This window comes from Telopea speciosissima, chromosome 8, assembly GCF_018873765.1.
Source record: "Telopea speciosissima isolate NSW1024214 ecotype Mountain lineage chromosome 8, Tspe_v1, whole genome shotgun sequence".
Taxonomy (NCBI): domain Eukaryota; kingdom Viridiplantae; phylum Streptophyta; class Magnoliopsida; order Proteales; family Proteaceae; genus Telopea; species Telopea speciosissima.
In genome coordinates, this window is record NC_057923.1 from 5,292,219 (window position 1) to 5,313,625 (window position 21,407).

The following is a 21,407-nucleotide window of genomic DNA, read 5'->3' on the forward strand; positions in this document are numbered from 1 at the left end:
GAAGGAGACTTTTAGAATCCTAAATTATCGCTTGGAATTATCCAGAGAAGAGGTCGGCTACTGATTAGTAATTGTAATCTTTAAATAGCAATAGTACTAGGAATGAAGGAGACTTTTGGAATCCAATCCAAAATTATCTCTTGCAATTATCCAAAGAAAAAGTTGGCTACCTCCTAATCCACCAGACGTTCGGCTTCGGCTGTAAAGCAAAACCTTCTGTATTCTCTCTCATATTTCTTCTCTTTTCCCCTGTTTTCTCTCCACCCATACGGGAGTACGTAACAAAACCCCTTTAGTGCCAACCTCCAACCCATTCACCAAATGCATGTTGACTGCAAGACCGTTTAGGTAGCTTTCTTCAGTCTCTTCTATACTTAATAGTTAACAGAACCTCGACCAACTCAATATGTAAACCAGCCAAAACCATAGAAATTTTGAACCTTGACTTAACACTGGGGAAAAATTAAAACACATCACCTTTGGTGGAGGTTAAGAAGGGTAACATATCAAACAACATCAATTATCGCATCACTACAATTCATGGGCATTCAGTGATTCTCCCTAATATCATAATCAAGCCTTGCCAGATCCACAGCCTACACCACAAGTAACTGATTACCATTGGTGGTTTCTTCAATGGGCTTCCATCATAATACACTTGAGAGTAGTTTCATAATTATTCCAAACTCATTTATATGAATGGAAATCAATACCTCAAATACTATCACCTTCTTGATTATCCTTACAACTGATTAGAGCATCATACCCAAACAGGTGATGTTTTCAGATTAACTGTACTAGAGCAACCAAAGGTAGGGTAGAGATCTCAGGGTTCAACGTCCACGCAAACTTTAGCATCAAGCTGAGAGAACTCCTGAAAATAAGCCTTAAAATGTTCATAAGAATACCTCACATCATCAATGGCACACATTTCTCTTATGCTATGCATTGATAATTGTGGGGCCCCAACATCAACTGTGCGGATTCCCATACCGCTTGCCAATATGGGACCAATGGTTGAACCACAAGGCATGTCATTCCGGACCACAAAATCCTGCCAAAACCGAACAAGAACTTTTCAGAGAATGAAATGCTACGATGTCCAACTTAGAGGGGAAACTTGAGTAAAATGGGACACTACTAATAATTGCTAAGTCAAGAAATTTGCATCAGGAAACAGTTCACTGATTAGTCTAACAGGTGGAATATAACTTTCAAATGACTGATTTAGAGAGAGAGAGAGAGAGAGATAATCTTTCAAATCAGCCATGCAAATTAATATGTTTTCAACATCACTTCTAACAACCATACTATCTTAATACCTAGTAATCATATTTTATAGATAACAAAGAGAACCTGAGCAAGAGATGATGCTAACTTACAAGGTACGAGGACAGAGGATGCTAAAGAAAAAAAGGGGAACTTTTTAGACATTTATGGGCAGCCCAATGAGAGATCACTCAAATTGATGGGCATGTACATTCATTAATAGAAATAGCAAGACGGTTGCATAATCCTACTCTGACCCTATCCTATCTCTGACAAACCCAAATCAGCCCCAACCTGTCATGGATTCACAAAATTAACGCCATAGCTGCTTAATATGCAAGACACAGAATCCTGACTCGTGTTGTTGCAGGGCCTTCCACAGAAAATAAGTTTAAGGTTAAGCACTATAAATAAATTTCAAGTGAAAATATTACTTCCTTTAGCAATTATAGTTTAAATCTCAAAAAAGAAATAATATTTCTAGATAAGTGCAAATGAGTTTATGTAATTAGAATTTATAATTTTTTGTTTTTATCATTTTAACGAATATATAAATGAATATTTATAACAACTCATCAAATAGGAGTTGTAAAAAGCCGATTCCAACCTGATCAGCCATGATTATGATAAATGAATCAGCATCAACTTCATACCTATCAATAGCCCATACCACACTTACGCCTGCTAAGGTGGGTCTGGGTTGGTAACACAATCAACCTGCCCTACTGCCATCCATAGTGATTATGTTGGGATATATGGGAGAGAGCTTCATTATTGTTAGTTCTCAACAGTAAACACCATACCTGAGACTCTCTGTGGTTTCCAACACCATACTTGACTCTCTCCCATGCATAAACAGAAAGATAAAATTGCATACTTCTTTCTTCTTTTATGTCAAACCATTGATGTGAATCCAGAACCACATGTAGTTATTAAAGTGACTTTCCTTTTCATCTGAGGTTTCATTCACTTGAAAATACAGAATAAGGGGACTCACTTGAATAGGAAGCTCATGCCTCTCTGCAATTTCTCGGAATATAAAGGAAGTGACAGCATTGGTTGCATAACGCTGATTGGCATTGTGTTTAATGACAAGCCCTCCATGCAATTTTGGTTGATGATTTTCTTCATGTTTGTGCTACAAAGGGAGGTTATAACACCAAAATAATAAACAAAATTTAGTATAAGAATTAGCAATTCAGGATAAACAGAAATAACATACCATATAATTAGGGTGTAGGGCATGTGCCATGTCAGCAGAAACAAGGAAACTCCGCTGTATTGCTTTCTCAAGAAGCTGAAAAGCATTCAGTGCAAAAAAATTCCGATCAGCACAAAAATGAGCCTCTTATTCACTCAAATCTCCAAAAAGAGGGACCAAAAAAAAAAATTAATAAGCCAAAGCTCAAAAGAAGGAATTTCACGGGAAAAATAATTAGAACCCCCATTCCCATGTTTATTTTAAGCCCTCCTATTCCTAGCATGTGACACATGTGCCAGCCCTTCTCTCTGAGTGAAGTTTGCACCTAGGACAATAAAATAACCAACGCAGTGCAGTTCCAACTGGCCTTATGATGTCGATCGATCAGATCTGATGGGTCTGATCGGCCTACAGAAAATGGGCCCACTAATGGAATAAAAAAGTTCCTGATCTTACGGCTAAATATGGGCCATATCTGATCTTTGATCTAACAGTCAGATTTTGATCTAATGGTAGATATGGACAGATGGGAGGGTGGACCTCGGCACAATGGTAAGGTTGCTCCATTGCGACCTAGTGGTCGTGGATTCGAGTAAGGAAACAGCCTCTCCGCAAAGCGAGGGTAAGGCTGCATACATTATGACCCTCCCCAGACCCCGCAGTGGCTAGAGCCTCATACACTGGGGTAGATATGGACAGATCTGAATCTAGACTAACGGTTAAGAATTTAAGCAATAATTTTCAGAACAAGAAATCAGAAATAGAAATAGAAATAAAATAAATTGATGGTCCCAAGTTGACACTGAGAGGGAGGAGCGAATCAGTGTCTTCAAGAATTTTCAAACCCTTAGACCGTTTGCATAGCTTGGCATGAAGACGATAAAGCAACCTGTAGCGATGATTGGCTAGCGCTGACGAATTTTACCAATCACATAGAATTCGTATGCACACCCACCTTGCTACCACAATGTGGCTAGGCCTATCAGGTAATGCACACCTACTCTACAGAACACATGCTCCATTATCCAAAATAAAGTGAAAACCACAGAGACAGTTTTACGTGGTTCGGCAATGTGCCTATATCCACAGAGCAATGTCCTAATAGGGCTTCATATTTTGCTTGATACACTTCACGATTTTGATTGCTACAACGACCAAGAAGCCTCTACCCCTATTACACACCTTTGCTCCAACAAAGATATTTAGGACCACAACCCTAACTCTATCAGGCCCCAACCTAATAGCCCTTACAATGATAATGAAAGATTTAATATCGAATCCCAACCCTTACATGCAAGACTGTATGTCTATTCAACAATAAGCTAAACCTAGAATCATTAAAAAAAAAAAAAAAAATAGGGATTTGTTCAACAAAATAGCTCAACCTGAGTAATTCCAATAAGAACTGCAGATGATGTTCTCCCCTTCAATCTCACCTTTTAGCATATATAGACAGTGAAGATCTCCTTTTCTTGAACTTCTCAGAGACCTATTGGCATGAATGGATTGAAGTCTTGACTTGAAATGACCTCTTCTTCTACTTTCTCCTCTTTTCTCCTTGAGGCTATTCTCTCCTTATGTTTTTCTCTCTTTTTGCACTTGAAAGAGTTAGGGACTAAAGCCCTAATTGCACATAGAATAGGCAAACAAAAGACCTAATACAGTGCATGGTCCAACCACTCGGTTCAGACCGGTAGTCTCTGCCTTGTTGCCAAAACTCTAATATCTCTCTCTACTGGAGTCCGATTGACACGCGACTTGTTAGAAAGAAAACTCAAATTACAACATTTTTCATGTTTAGACCTTCCTCTGATTCTGCTTTAGAGTACACAACAATCCTCAAAAACATCACCCATGCTGAAATAGAGTACTGTTCACTCTTCTCCAGGAATAACCTTCTATTGCTTTGCACACTGATGGGAAATTTTCCATATCTCACCCTCCTGATATCGGATTGATCTGATTCCAAATCTGTTGGAAAGAGGACTCAACTATCTATATTTTTTATATTTTGAGAAATGGGATTCTGGGCACCATGCGCAACAACTGCGTTCGAGATCATAGCTTTTCCTCGTCTGAACTCGGCTTGACCCAATTCTTAAGGCATTGCGAAGCTGACTTATAGTGCTAGAATTTTTCAGTTTTGAGCTTCAACTGATTCTCCATCAAAGGTAACTCAAACTCCCATGAACTACTGCTCACTGCAAAAATCACAATCCAGCCCATCTGCAGACTCCCAACAAAACACACTGCACTTCACCTTGTCTCCACGCCAAGCTCTTCAGCACCACCAAACCCGCATCATCACTATGTGTTGGCTCCACTACGACCAAGAAGGTTGCCAACAATGGCAACTCACCAAACGACACCAAACCGTCTACCACTAGGTCTGAATGCCTTCTGACTCCACATGCCCAACATAAATAAATATTTAAAATCATTGGGGTGAAATTGAGTGGAGAAAGAGTGGTCGATGGGTGGACTGAAAGTAGGGAAAGAATAAAACCTTTCCTAAAAATAGGATCTAAACTTTAAACCAGAAGAGAGAGAAGAAAAGGCTATCCGTCTAACAGTTTAAAGAGAGGAATAGAAGAAAAAGGAGGAGCTTAGCTGTAATCTGAAAATTTCAGATAAGCATAATAGACATTAATTTAAAGAAGATAAGAAAACTAAAATAATTTATAGAAGGAAAGAGTCAACAAGATAGAGTTTGCAATGACAAACATAGGAGGAAAAGAAGGGCGAAAGAGTAACAGCCATAGGAATGGGGACAGAAGATACTGAGAGGGAGGGAGAAAAGAAAAGGGAGGAGTGGAGTGGAGTGATTTCCCTCATACCAAATTGAGAGGAGGGAGAGAATATGACCATATAAGACAATTACCAAATAAATAAAACCAATCCATTCACCATAATAGATGGGGGTGGTTAAAATGCTTATTTATAGAAAACAGAATAACAAATCTCCAAATATCTAAACTTTCGTAACAAAGACTCTTGGACAGAGAAGGAATCTAGAATTATATATTTCCTAAACTAACTCATAGACTAACAACTAGTCTCCTAACCAACTAATGACACCAACATGGGACCCACCAAAATATAATATTAATTTCGTGTACCCCTTAATACCCCCACTTTTGGGCTTTATATTTCAGTCCCTTACAATAATAAAACCCCAAAACTAAGGCCCAACCCAAACCAAAACTAAAAACTAACCCATATTTGAATAGGCCCGCATTATTCCCTCCTAGTTAAAAAAAGCTCATCCTCGAGTCTTGTAGTGTCGTAGCACCACCATCACTCGATTGGCATCTTGATAGGATGGCAATCCTATGGTTCGCACAATAGCAACATTCGGCTTCATGACATATTCAGACCCAAAATTTGTAGAGCAAGAATGAATCAACAGTATCGATCCATTCGAATTGTGTTTCTCAATTGGAATCCGTTCTTGGGGCTCCATAACTTCGAACTGACCATCGATCAATTCCTCAGCTTCATTCTCAGTCATGGCCGCCTTCTTGAAGATCGTCCGCTTCCAGTGATTCTCCAAGCAATTCAAATATAGCTTCAGTCTTATTATTGAGTTCTTTATTGACTTCTCTATAATACTCTCTACAACAACAACTCAGTCTTATCCCAACTAAATGTGATCGGCTACATGGATCCTTTCCCTCCAATCAACTCTATTCGAGGTAATTCTAGATACAAGGCCTAAGCTATGCATGTCTTTCCTCACCACTTCTCCCAAAGTCATTTTAGGTCTGCCCCTAGCTCTTTCTGCAAATCACTCTTCTGTACTGAAGCATCTAAAGGCGTCTGTTGAACATGGCCATGCCACCTCAAACGACTTTCTCATAGCTTGTCATGTATCGGAGCTACTCCCAAATCAGCTCTAGTTAGATCATTCCTTACTTTATCCATCCTAGTTTTGCCACCCATCCATCTCAACATTCTCATTTCAGCTATACTAAGTTTATATATATGATGCTTTTTAACTACCCAACATTCCACACCATACATAATCGTCAGTCATATTTCCTTCTTGATGGATTTAATCCTATCACCAAATCTTTTAACATCCACCACATCATTCTTTTAATCTTTATCCACTACTATGCCCAGTCCACTTCTATTACTTTTATCCCCCGCATACCAAAATTTAAAGTCATCCAACTCCTTAGCCTTTTTACCCTTCCATCTAGTCTCTTGAATACAAGCTATGTTAATCCTTCTTCTCCTTATAACATCTACCAATTCTAGACTCTTACTTGTTAAAGATCCTAAATTCCAAGATGCTAATCTAATCCTATGCTTTTGGACTAGCTTTTTTACCTGCACTGGTCCATGCTTCCACGGTGCGAGAACCCTTGCCTACTTGTCACCGCATCTGGGTGCCGACACGGTGCGTCTCTTATAGGGACACCCTAGCTAACCCTTGCTCACTATTCACTACACCCAGGTCAAAGTGTAGTGCGTCGCTTTCTTGGGACCAGCAACAAAACACTGTCAGAATTCTCTATAATACTCCCTAAATTCTGTAGAAGGATCCTAATGTAAGACCAGATAACAAATAATCGTAACCCCAAATATCACCCACAATAAAGTCGCAACCAACAGCTAAACAGGGCTGCTGTAGGTTATAGTCAACCGGAAAATTGCAATCTTAGAATTAATGGATGGGCCTAACCTTGTAACCAAAGAGAGGTCCAATAGGAAGGAAGAATCTCTGAAAGTTATAGACCAAACTAATGGTCGGATGTGGAGATGTCAATAGGTCACCAAATTAGAAAACTATAACATGAAAATAGAAACTTCGTGTGTATAGATCCAAGCAGCCAGAAAAAGAGGACTAAATTAGGATCGAAGGTAGTTCTTATGGTGTAAGGATAACCCTCCAATTCTGGGATGATTCCAATCAGCAGTTGCAGTGTTATGCCTCCTTCAAGTTGCAGCAGCAGTAACCATCAGAACAGACCAGCCGATACACAGATCAAGGAGCTTCAGTAACTTGCTGTTCTGAAGTCAAACCTGATTCAGACTCAGGTCGAGAGGGCCTTCTTGTTGGATGATGTGATCCCCAGAATTGCAGCAGCAGGAATTTAGAAACTAACCCAGCCGCAAGGTTTGATTGGTGCCACAGATCAGTAACCAAACTCCAGTAGATGTGCAGCTATTGGTGGACTCCAGAAAAGACTAATAGCATCAGTAATGAGGCTCGGTTACTTAGTTCCAGTTGAAGGAAACAAAATAGAAAGTAAGGAGGAGACGGGAGATTGAGTAGAAGAATGGGGGTTGGGGATAGATGGTCATCTCAGCCTCGGCAGCTCACCCTTCTCAGCCTCTCTCTCAAGATAATGCATTGCAAAACTGCAACATAACTTCATTTACTAAATCGTGGGGAGGCCTCTAAGGGCCATTACAAATATATAAGCTCAAGGACTGAGCCCAAAATAGAAACAATGAAAATATGAAGTCACTAAAAGAGTTGAGATTTGAGTAACAAGTAATTAGACTTTGCTAAGTAATCAAAAGAAAAACAGCTAAAATGGAAAGTCTAACTTAGCTTAGACTAATAAAAATAGAAGCTTCTAAATAAAAGCTAAGCCTACTTTCCAAATCTGAAATTAAAAACTAAGCAAAAAACAGAATGTATATGATATGCTGGATTATTTCTTTTCGACGCAATCGGGTCTTAGGCCCCACAGGAGCTTCTAGAGGCATTCCCACACAAGGCAGTATGGCAGTGACACTGTTCACATGAACAGTAAATTTTTACTGAATTCTATTTCGGTCCCTCTCTTCTTCATGCTTCGATCTACATCAGATCCCTTATGTCTTCCATACTCTCTCGGATTGTATAAATATCATCTTTCATCAAAAGGGGTAAATTGTAGATATATTGATCAACCTAGGGGTGAAACAGAGCCGGGTTGGGTTGGTTTTTTTAAAACCCCAACCCAACCCTGAGACCTCTTAGCTTAGCCCAAGCCCAACCCGACCCTGAGGTCGGGGTCAGATATCTTAGCCCAGCACGGCCCTAATTGACCATGATTAGACCGGGCTGGGCACATAGTTGTCAAGGCGCTACCTAAGCATCTAGGCGGATATCTATTTATTAAAAATGTAAATGTTTTTTATATTTGTTATTTCATTTACTTAAGATATTATTCATAAATAAGCAAATACCCCCTATTTGAATCCAATAAAAATAGTTTTAAAAAAAATAAAAAATTCCAAAAGGATAAAAAGTCAACCCCCCCCCCCCCCAGTTGAAGAATAAAAACTGGATTTTTAGCGGTAGGTGAGATTTTCAACTTTCTAATGCTGGAGTTTTTCTCAAATCTAAAAATTCCATAAATCTTAATATGGTAAAACATTGCTAAAAACCAAAAGTGCGGTAAAACATTCATTTGTTTTGATATCTAAAAAAATATTTTCATTCAGAGCGATTTTGGCAGCATTCGAGCACACCAAATAAGGTTTGACCAAAACATAACTTCTTCAATATAAATCAGATTTAAGCAATCTTGGATTTGTTGCAAAGCTAGTTTTGTGCTCCACCTAATACAGAAAGTCTCATGTAAAAATAAAATCATTCGATCAGCCAAACTTCTTAGAGAACAAGAATTTCTAAAACGACAGCAGTTTAATTACTTATTGATAATCATATTTTCTAAGAGCAGTATAGTATAAACCAAATGTGAGACTAGGTATACCTGGACAATAACCAATTCCAAGTATAGTATAAACCAAAAGTATGTTTTGATTGTTTCAAACTTCCATTAGCTTGCTTCTTTAGTTCTGTTGATTTTTTATAACTTGATGTGGCTTAATTTTTATTTTTGATGACTTAATGTTGATTTTTGATGACTTGATGTGGCTTAATGTTGATTTTTTATTACTTGATGTGGCTTAGTGTCGATTATTGATGATATAAGGTACATATTGTAACATACTAAATAATGTTAGAAAAGAAGGGAAATAAAAATAACACTTGGGAGCCGTAGTCGCCTAAGCACTTAGGCACCCCTCCACCACCTTGACAACTATGGCTGGGCAAGGTTGGCCATGATTTTTGCCAAAGACAGGCTGACCCTGATTCACCCTGGTTGGCCTTGTTCTTTTACCATTTGTGTTCTTATATGCACTATAAAAAAAAGAGACATCATCAACATCAATCATTGTTAAAAATAATCCTAAAGGCATAAAGCCTTAAACGTAATATGTAATAATTAATATATAGTTATATAAAATCAGGGTCGGGCTGGGCCGGGCCGGGCTTAGCCAGAGGCTTCAGCCCCAAACTGCCCTGCAGGCTGAAAAGCCCAGGCCAGGCCCTATCCGGGATCAGGTTCACAGGGCCAAACTTGCACCCCTAGATCAACCTCCATGATTACGAGCTTCAGTTTTGGCTCTGATACCAAACTAATGAGATCGATCAGATCTGTGAATCTGATTGGCCTACAGGTAATGGGCCCACTAATGGAATGAAAGAGATCCTGATCTGACAGATATGGACCATATCTGATATCAGATCTAACTGTCAGATATTGATCTAATGGCTAATATGGCCAGATCTGAATCTAGATCTAATGGTTTAGAATTTAAGCAATAATTTTCAGATTTCTCTCCCCAACTACAAGTTTAAAGTTCGCATTCTTTGGTGTCTGGCAATTACTCTTTTTAATCATAGACCGAAGTCCCATATGGGGTCATAGCTTGGTGCGATGGTAAAAGCTTCAGCTGCCAGTGTGGAGATGCGGTTTCAAGTCTGACAGCAGCCACTTGATGCAAAAAAATGCCAAAGGATAAGACAAACCCCAAACCTCCCCTCCTGACCTTGCAAAAGTGAGACTTGCACCAGGTTATGGCCCTCAATTAGTAGCTTCACATATATTACATAGTTAATATTGGGTTTCACCTAGTAGGTTGTTTTATTCTATATATCCTGTAAAAAGGTTATGCTAGCATGACCCATCAAAGGAAGAAATTTTAATTCCTGCAGTGACAAACTGATGCAGGACATTTTGGGCTGCTCCTACTAGCCCTAGCCCACGCCCAATTAGATACTCCAAGGGATACCATCTCAGGCCCAAGCCCAAGATCTACCAGCCCTGCATTTAGTTTATTTATGTTTTATCTTTTATTTTTAGAGTTATTTAGTTATTAGAGGACAGTTATTGCTGTAGCAGTAGTTGTTAGGGAGTTATTTTCTGCAAATTTTTTTGATTTTGAGTTTTTAAAAGACTGTATTTTGAGAAGGAATGTGGAACAGAATTGAAAAACTAAAGAATGAATTGAATTTCTGGCTGTGTGCGTGTGCACCCTCCTTCCCCCCCCCCCCTCTCTCCTTCTTCTTCTCTTTTCTCCCTTCAACTCTGATCCCCCCTCTTCTTCTTCTTCTTCTTCTACTGCATCTTCTTCTCACGATTTCTTCTCTTTTCCCCCTGCAATTCTGATTTCCTTCCTGGATTCTCTTTCTTCCTTACCCCTTCTCCCATCATTTGGTATCAGAGCCAAGCCCAATTAAATACTAGCCCTACTAGCCCTAGCCCAGGCCCAATTAAATACTCCAAGTGTTACCATCTCAGGCCCAAGCCCAAGCCCTACCAGCCCTGCATTTAGTTTATTTATCTTCTATTTTTAGAGTTATTTGGCAGTTATTTCTGTAGAAGGAGTCATTATGGGGCAGTTATTGCTGTAGAAGTAGTTGTTAGGGAGCTATTTTCTTCATTTTTTTTATTTTGAGTTCTTAAAAGACTGTATTTTGAGAAGGAATGCTGAACAGAATGGAACAATGAAAAAATGAATTGAGTTTCTGGCTCTGTGTGTGTGCACCCTCCTTCCCCCCCCCCCCCCTCCGTCTTCCTCTCTTTTTTCCCTCCAACTCTGATCCCCCCCCTCTTCTTCTTCTTCTTCTACTGCTTCTTCTTCTCACGGTTTCTTCTCTTTTCCCCCTGCAATTCTGATTTCCTTCCTGGATTCTCTTTCTTCCTTACCCCTTCCCCCATTACAAACAATGGGCATTGCAGAAAAGAAACAGGGACTATGACAACTTTACAGTTTATTTAAGGTTTTAGTCTAGTCCCTGTTTTGGGCAACCTGATAAAGCAGGTTATACAGTTTTGGAGAGATGTTTCCAGAAACATTTCATGCAAAGGCTAAAGAGTACCACCACTGATCCAACAATGACCTCAAGGTCCAGTACAGCTGTCAAACAAAAGCGAATCCACACTGGGCCCAAGACACGAGCACCTGCTAAGGTAATAAAGTTGGACCCCGCACAGAAATAAGAGAGTGCATGATGCATGCAACTCTCCATTATTCAACCTCCACCACATAAGTGCAAGACTGGGCACCGAAAATAATTCTAATTAACCACCCCATAGCAATCTTTAACGCCTGCCTTCTAATGAAAGCCTGAAAATTTCAGGGATTTTTACCATGTATTTTATCTTTCTTTTTATTACCTATCAAAAGAACTACGGAACCCATCCACACCATCTGCCACTCATCATGCTAGAGCATCAGAGTGATTAAAGGTGAGTTACAGAAAGAAGAAATTTTCTGTAGCACTGAAAGCATATAACCTGCTAAAGAAAGAAAATATTGTAGCAGCAACTGCACATGGTAGGCTTTCTTATACACAGTATTAGTTAATAGGTGACATAAACTGTGAAACAAATTTGGCTCTTCAAGATATTATTAGAAGAGAATATTGGTTTACAAAAAAGTGAATATAATTAAGAGGGCCTGTTGTATTCCAAAAGTTAGAACCCGGAATGGACAAAAGACTAGTGTCTACCTTGGCTTCCGATGAGCCAAAAGTATTTGTTATTCTTGTCAGAGCATCCAACATGGCTGGAGATCTAGCTCCCTGTGCTGAAGAAGACCCCACTTCCTCGTGATCGAACAACGCTACCATTCTTACACCAGTCTCATCCTCAAGATAACTTTCAGTAAGTGTCGCATCAATCAGTGCCTAAAAATCCATAAACTAATAAATGAGAATGAGCTCCCCACACTGACAAAAGAGAAGAAAAGAAACAATCTTTTCCCTTAACACACACATCTATAAACAGTGTCACAATAGAGCAAACATTTCAGCATCTACCAGTTGGTATTCTATCAAAATATCTAGGGTGAATCAATGATTGAGATATGCTTTTGAATTGTAAACACTTTACAAGTTTATTAGAATACCATATACCATGTCCAGTTAATCAGTCAAAAGTTGAAATAATCTACATTTCATCAGATGTATAACTCAAAATTAGCATCATCGAATTCATCAGAACTTCCTTTTCATTACACTTGTTCCTTTTTCATAAAAGGCCTACTGTACTATAAATGGCCCACCTCAGAAACAGGCTCAAGAAACTACACCAACTAAGATTTTGAAATTGGACAGATTGAGGGAAAGGAAATTTCCCTAATTTCTGAACAATCAGCAGCCCACACCCCCTAGTAGGTAATACATTTTGTTGCAAAAAGAAACACGGTAAGAAACAGTCAGGCCTCCAAAGGAATCCCACAGATCTGGAGGAAGTCCAACCCAAACAAATTTAATCTGAGCCAGTGTAGAAAGTTGCTTGCATTTCTTATTCATGGTATTCATCTCTCTCAAGATTCAGGCGAATCTTGAGTGACTAAGATCAGCTTCCCAGATTCTTTTGATGATGCAGAGGATCATAGGGATAACTATGCAGGGCCTATGACATGCAAGTAGACATATTAATCTGGAATGACTCCATCAAGATATGAGCAAGGTTCAAAGACTTGACGGTATATATTGGTTTTGAACAGGGCCGAAATGAAACCACGCGCAAATCAGAAAGAATACATGATGTCGACTGAAATTTCGATTGAAATGCATTAATGACCGAAAAGTTTCGGTCGTTCCGGCGAAACATTACAAAAGAGGTATATATAATACCATAGTTTGCACATTTCGATCGAAATTCAATCGAACTTTTGATCGAGAAATCCATTTCAACTTTGGGTTTGGGGAACTCCTAGAATTCCGGAATTCTGGGCAAGTTGCTCAATCTTCGGTTGTATCAAGGCATTGTGGAGTAGTACAATGCATCTACATCAATCATTTGCTGGATTTGAATTAAGAATTGTGCAAGATTCGAATTTGAAGATAAATCCGTTTTTCTTAAAATTAAATTTGCAAAAAAAATAGGGTCAATATATATAGGTTGGCCTTCAATTTTTTTATATGTTAGACACCATTGGCCGATCTACAACTTCACGAAGTCAAAATGTATTTTCTGTCTCTTATTTTTTGAATTTAAAAATATGTTAAAAAATCCAGTGCAAAGGAGTGACTTGATTCAGATTGACGGAACAAAAAGAGCCAGGGGCAGGCCAAAAATTATCATAGGTGAAGTGGTGAGGAAAGACATGCTTAGCCTAGGCCTTGTTGCATGTATGACTTCGAATAGAGTTGTTTGGAGAGCGAGGATCCATGTGGCCAACCCCATTTAGTTGGTATAAGTCTATGTTGTTATTCTTAAAAAATCCAAAAAATTAAAAAAAAAAATATTCTGATTTGGTTTTAAAAATTTGTCAAACTGTCATTCCTTAATTTTTTTTGTTAATTAGGTAATCAATATTTTAAAAAATTCCTGTCGTTTTAGAAGTCTTAATTGATGTAGAAACGTTAATAATGTGTGCACAATGGTTGATCAGGGGGAGAAACCGACATAGAGGCATGACACATACCCATTGGTAACAACAAAACAAAGTCATAATGTAATTATTATGGGAAGAAGATCATGGGAGGTGGGGCCACAAGATTGAAGTGGCATCTGGATGGTGGTTACAGGGATGTGGCAAAATGCCCTAGGGTCCTTGGAGAGGTGCAGAAGACCATGGCTGCCTTCTTGAAGGGAGGAATACAGAGGGGATGCATACGATAGTGATAGATATGTCTATTGATGTGGAGACAGAAGCAGAGAGACAAATACGATGTGCTAGGGTAGCAAGCCAAGTTACACATTTGCAGGACCAGGATAGAGCCAGAGAGTTCAGGGAGGAGCTGGTTCCTCTAGACCAGTTTCACCATAGGCTGGTGGTAGTGGTTTCACATAGGTAGAGATGAGGGGAGAAGAAGAAGGGGAACAAGCAAAAGCAGAGAGAAATTAACTACCAGAGTCCACTGAATGTGAGAGAAGCTGCAATAGATGAGGATGTCATCATTGACATCCTTGACTAGGATCCTGCCATCTTTAGGACACAAGATTCCAAACAGAGGAAGATTAAACACACGTGGTCTGACTGAAAGGGCAAAGTGGGTGATGCTGTGTCCAAGTTGCTCTTCTATCATATTTCAATTGCTTTTATTGAGTGTTGTGTTTTCTCGTACTAAATTATGTGCAGAATAGGTTATGTAAGAGATAGGAGGCAGTAAACTAAAACGTATACTAGCAACCTACGGTCCAAAGCCAAACTACCATTTTTGTATGCTTTTTTTCTCAAACAGTTTAAAAATGTGAAATCATGCTTAAATAAGCTTGCCCTGAAGTTTCAGTGCAAGATTCAATTGTTTAACCACTGAAATGGGCATTTCGGGTTTTTTGCCGAAATGTGCTACACTACAATCAAAATCTTGGTATTTCAAGAAAAATTTTGGTTTCGACCATGGTTTCGAATTTTCGAACCATGGATACGAGATACTGGCAGAACATACTATTTAATGCTGTAACATTTAACATAGGTTGAATAGTTTTCAATGCCCTAACAACTGCAGGTATATTGACAACAATAATATATGAGACTAATAAGAAGATGACTTTGAAACGCACTAGAGCTTGATTAAGGTAGAGGCATCGGAAATTATAAGGTTAGCTTGATGTATAATACAGATATATTGACTCTGCTCTCTCTCCATTTTTGTGATAAGTAGCTGGAATACTGACCTTTAAAGAGCAAAATGACATACAAAGGTTGTCAAGCCTTCCTGAAAATATGAATTCTTTCATAGCACCAGCTATGGTGCTTGGTTGAGTATCACATAATTGTAACTCAAAATCACATATTTCATCTGGTTCACATCCAGCCTGAGCAGCAAGCAGCTGAAAAAAAAAGAGACAAAATAATAATAAGAGGAGAAGGTATCATCAAAATAGTATACTAAATTCAGATTTAAATACCCAGAAGCCCAAAATAACGCCATGACATGGTTTGTCCACATTCTCTCTCTTTCCCCATTTACCTAATTATCGAAATTCTGGAAACTAAAACCATTCCTGGAAAAGAAAAGAGTAATGCAAGCAAAATTTTATCAACCTCTAATAGAAGTGAATGATGCTTCATGTTATCACTGTTCCTCTTCTCATTACAGTTTTTTATGCCACCTTGAACTCCATCTTCAACTGAACCATTCTCAGCCACCACCTTATTGAGTTCAGACTGCAAATAAACATCAACAATTTAGGGCGAGAGAAGTAACAAATGGCGCACCAACTGCATGCATACTTCCCAGAACACGTACCAAATCATAAATAACCAACCCAATTAAATGTTGACAATTTAAAGAGGGAGTCCATGGTCTGCGGCTACAAGACCAACACATAGATATGGCACTCCAACAAATTGACAAAGCAACCTAGGAAATAGGAATTCATAGAAAGATTTTCAAGGAAGGATAAGGCTTAAGAGCATGGTCAACTAATTTAATGGAATGAATAAGTGTCATCACATGGATAGGAAGTGGGGGTCAGTTTGGTAAGTAGTTATTGACACTTTGACCCAATGTATCTGATTACAAATAAGGCCGTGGTCAGTTTGGTAAGTAGTGGTGTAGGGACATCCCTAGTTGAATGCTTGGACCCAATGTAACCGATTACAAATAAGACTGTGGTCTCAAAGATATGGTTAAGACCCCTTAAATGAAGGTAGTAAGGAGTTGAAACAAGGTGATAAAGAATGGAGTTAAATATGGTCTCAAAGCTATGGTCAAGACCCCTTAAATCAAGGTAATAAGGAGTTGAAACAAGGTGATAAAGAATGGAGTTAAATGTGGCACCATCTCAAGCTTTAGAGAGCAAAGGAATACATGGAACTAAACAATGAGACTATGAGAGATTGGGGAAAGAAACATGTAAGGGTGACATGAGTATTAGGACCATTTGTTCTTGTTCAAGCTGATATTTGGAAGAATCAATTTTTTAGATGGGGCCCATCTGGCAGTGGGTTCCAATCCAAATATCATGATGGTATGATACATGTTGCAACTTATTAGGGGCCCTAGACCATTGAAATATTCTTTTAGCCCCATATCGAAGATATTGCCATTTCAAAATCAAAAGCACCTTATTAATTGTTATTAAACCTCTTCAATCTCTAGTTGATCTCTAAGCTGCGAACATAACTACAGATGACTCTAGGAATGACTTTTTTTAATAGAACACCCTCAAAAGTTACCTTGTTAAAAAAAATTTTGCTCATAAAAACTGTACAGATACTAAAATATATCCTCAAAACATCTTGTGAACCAGGCACAAGGCGATAATCACAAAATCTCAAATAGACAACTCCAAACAGCAATTAATGTCCAAAGTTTAAAATCACCTTAATTGATGTCGCCAATACTGGAATGAGATGACTGTGTGTGTTCACTTTAAATCCGTCGTCATTAACACCTCTGTTCAATGACGAGGAAACAAAAACACCCATCAGTAGCAATCATACAGAAGAGGGCATAGAAAGGTATAGAAACAAAAAGGACGTTGTAAACTTGATGCAGTTCAAAAAAACAAGAAGGCCGGCAGCAAACCAGGACATCAAATTGGACCAAGAATATACTAATAGTTGTAATTTTGAGCGCCTTATATGGGCCATGGGGTTAATCTATTTGTGTTTACCATTATATTGGGACAATTATATGAGCCAAAATATTAGAGATTTAAGTCTTATACGGGATTAAGTAGTTAATTTCTATTTTGTTGAAGTTCAAGAATGGTTTCTATTTTTTGAATAAGACTTAAGTTGTAAAGGATTCTCCCTACCATACGTAGGGGTTTCTTATTTTGCTTATTTCCATGAAATTATAAATAAAGAGTAGGGGATCATACCCACTATGAACGATTTGAGAAATAATTTAGCCTTGAGCTTGTGAGTTCTATGAGAGACAGAGCATGATCTTGTGGGATGCGGTATGGTATCCTTGGTGAGATGTCAAGGTTGGAGTTGGTGGGATTCCTTCTCCAAGGTTAGGTGAGATGCCTAACATATCCTTCTTTCTTCTTCTCCTTGTTCCATTAAAGTTTCAGATCATTGCTCTCCTTGGTGTCCTACGGTAGCAATGTAATTGTTCTAGTTTCTAGTTTTGTTACTTTCTATTTTCTACACCCTCGTCTTACTTTGTTTCCTTAGTCACTAATTTCATTCCCCAACTTTCTATTTAGGTTTCACTTGCTATTTCTCACACTAGTTGCTGTTTTTCTGTAGTTACTAAATCTGAGTTTCTATGATCAGCAACTTACTATTTTGGCAAACCTATGATTTCTTCAAATCTGGTTCCTACTTGCTATTTCCCAGTAGTTACTAAATCTGGACTGTACTTTCTAATTCTGTCCTCCTTCGTTACTAAATCTATTCTATGTTTCTATTTTGGAGACGCTATTTTTGTGACTACCCCATATCCTCCAATTTAACCGTTAATTTTGGCAACTTGCTATTTTATTCGTTTCTAAATCAAATGTGCTATTTGTGAAGTTGCTAAATTTTGGTTTTAATTTTGAGTCCTTAATCCCTACTGATGCAGAATTATCACCAAACTGGACTTCTTTTATTAGGAATAAGTCTAGGGTTGGGATATATATATGTTGGGCCTTTGATCCTAAGGGATTTCTATGTAATATGCCACTTTAATGGGCCTGGAATAGGGGTATATAGGTTGCATACGGGATTAACCCAATACTTAGTCTTATTTTTTTGTTTTTAATTAAACCGGTTCAAAATTGGTTGCATCCAATTGGTTCAATTTAAGTGATTTTATTAGTTTTTCTTTTAGTTGTTTAGTTGGGCTGGATTAGGACTCTATTTTGAGTCTATTTCAGTTTCCTAGTCAGTTTAAGTTACCTAGTAGGTTAAGGATAGGATTAGGCCTTTCCTTTTTAGTGTAGGAGTCTAATTTTGAGTCTTTTATATAAGGTTGTAAAGGGGCCAAGTATATATACGAATTTGATTAATAAAAATTAGCTTTATGCTTGCTGCCATTGCTACTGCTCTTTTATGAGTGAATATCCTTGTGGATCTCAAGGTGGATAGGGTGGGTGGACTCCTGCGACTCCTTGCATTGTGAAGATCGGGAGGTTTCTTCAAGTTATCAAGCTGCTGCCATTGTCTCTGCAATCCAGTAAGTTTGAATCTGCAATTTGATTTCAAACCTTCTTCTTCTAATCTGTCCAACCATTCCCCCTTCATTAGACCTAATCCACGCACCCCTCCATCCATCAAACCCTAACCTCCACTAAACCTGCAACTCCTACCTTAACTAGGACTCCTTCATAACTTCAAATCTGTCCATCAGTTTCAAACCAAACTTCCAGCATACATCCCCAATACTTCTCCCTATACTCGATCCAAAACCCAGTTCATAACTCCCACTCTATCCCCTCCATTCTTTCACTCCATTAAAACCCAAAACCTGCAACACAATTCTATCCACAATTGCAGAATTTTAAAACCTTCCCAAATCCTATTATTTATATGCCATAAAAGCACCCTAGACCTGCACATTAAAACCCCATTGCCATTGTCCAACCCTAACCCTAGTTTTGACCTAAATTAGTAAACCCTAACCCCATCGACCAGCCCTTGTGTGTGACCCCATTACCCTGGCTCCTAGTGGGAGTACTCCTACCTAGGACTACATTACCTACGGTCTGGACTTCATGAGGTTTTCTAACCCTAATCTTAGGTGATTAGAAAAAACCCATTAAAACCCCGTGATCAAATAATACAATTTATTTAAAAGCAGGTTTGAGGGGAGGAAAGAAAGAGGAGATATTGATGACTATGCTATCATACCCACTCACACAGAAAACAGAATCTTCAATGTGACCAAATATACAACCAAATGGAGAAATCATATTTTATCATACCCACTCACACAGAAAACAGAATCTTCAATGTGACCAAATATACAATCAAATGGAGAAATCATATTTTCAGACCTGTCCAAGTGGATTGCCAACGTAGGAATCCTCATTATAGGCTCCTTCATTCTTACAAGTTGATGCAGAAAAGACGCAGAATCACCCTTTCCTTTCCTTATCATCAGCCTGCCTGCAACAGTTAAATCGCGATCAAACCATGTATACCACAACCCACCTCCGTATGTCTGGACACCGACCTCCAAATATCCTCCTTTAGCTACCTGAGATAATTTCACCAAGATTTGCATGACTATGCATTTAAGATTGTCTCGATGATACAATTGAGTAAGTTCCTTCACTTGTTGAACTCCCAATGTGAATTTAGTCTGAGAGAGACGGAAAAGAAGGGAAATCACCTTTGAAACGGGCTTGAGTTTCAGACATGGACTGTCGGTGTGTGCCCCAACAATATGAAATCCGTTTCCAGCAACATATCTAGCAAAAAATTCCACAATTTCAGTGACATTGATCAAAAACGAAGCCAATGTACAATAAATGATTGACAGAATGAATCCCATCGTTACTTTTTCCCGATCGCAAAAGCAACAATGGTGGAGTAATTCCTCGTGAAGAAGTATTTCTTCCCGACTTGTAGCTTCCAATCCTCTCTCTCTAAGACCTGCTCGAATCCTGCGTTCTTCAATCGCTTCTTCGCCTCGTCTGTGACAAACGCATACGTTTACAAATCTATGAATAAATCCAGTCGAAGTAAAACGAAATCTTGGAATTCCGTTCACAGAATGTACTTTACTAGTAATAAAAATGCCTAGCACTGAGATTTTAAAGGGAGATAGAACGAGCCAGAGAGAGAAAGAGATGCGTTTGAGAAGTGTTACCAACTGCATGGAAGGCCGTGGGAGAAGCGTTAAGAAAGTCGATAAGTTCAGAAACAACAGAGCTTGCTTCGTGTTGTTCTCCTCCCGCCATTGATATTCTTCTTCGACCTGCCTTCACTGAGCCCAAGCTGTTACTGTGAAGCAAGAATCATGCACAACTCCCAACACAGACGGTGAACCCCTTATTATCGTCTCGTCTTATTTGTGTTCGCGCGTCCTCTGCAGAAAATGTAACAACCGCGAAAGGGACGGCCCGCCGGGGCCTGACTCAGGTACAAACCCATGATTTAAAAACCAGGTTTTGGTATCCGGATTGGTCCAAGCCAATTTCGACCCATGATAGATGAACCTCATATTTTGGAATGGGATTGGCCGATAAATAGGCCGGGATCAACCTCAGCCAATTCTGATCCGGTCTCAATTTTTAAAACCCTATACAGTGGTGTGACTGGATACATCAATCGGTTCGTCGATTATTAGTTATCACTACAAGGGAGTTTGGCTAATAAAGATGGATTGTAACTTTCCATGGTCTAACTATTTTCTATAAAAAATTTCTCATAAATTGAAGGACTCCACCGATAAATGGTTGCATTAAGCAAGGGAGCTTCGAATGGACTAAAACTGATGCTCCCAGGTTTATGCAATGAATTCCACCAGTTGATTGGATATTTAATTATTATTGGTATATCGATTGATCTAGTACGGATTGAAATAGGAGAGTTGGTTCGACAAGAAGCCTCCTCATTCCATCCAATGCCTTCCAACCTGCGACAGTATACAATGACAACTTGTAAACACTTTCACAATTGTCTGGTGAACATTCAATGGCATATTGTTTCGAGTTTAAAATTTTTTTTTTGTAAATATAATATATGTCGTAGAATAATGGGACAAGACAATTTTGAGATCAGGTTTTAAAGATGG

At 38.7% G+C, this 21,407-nt stretch overlaps 1 protein-coding gene across 2 annotated transcripts; it reads right to left on the reverse strand.

The window, feature by feature from the left end:
- Nucleotides 1-742: 742 nt before the first annotated feature.
- LOC122670949 (probable aspartyl aminopeptidase) lies at nt 743-20,673 on the reverse strand. Of its 2 annotated transcripts, XM_043867999.1 has the most exons (11): nt 20,481-20,673; nt 20,169-20,304; nt 20,001-20,079; nt 19,663-19,865; nt 17,054-17,126; nt 15,770-15,892; nt 15,400-15,555; nt 12,279-12,455; nt 2,492-2,566; nt 2,267-2,407; nt 743-1,054 (listed from the first exon to the last, which is right to left on the reverse strand). In XM_043867999.1, the coding sequence occupies exons 1-11, from the start codon at nt 20,569-20,571 to the stop codon at nt 827-829; spliced, it is 1,482 nt and encodes a 493-aa protein (XP_043723934.1). In that variant the 5' UTR covers nt 20,572-20,673; the 3' UTR covers nt 743-826. The 2 variants fall into 2 exon arrangements, with proteins under 2 accessions (XP_043723934.1, XP_043723935.1); XM_043868000.1 differs by lacking the exon at nt 12,279-12,455.
- Between the last annotated feature and the right edge of the window lie 734 nt (nt 20,674-21,407).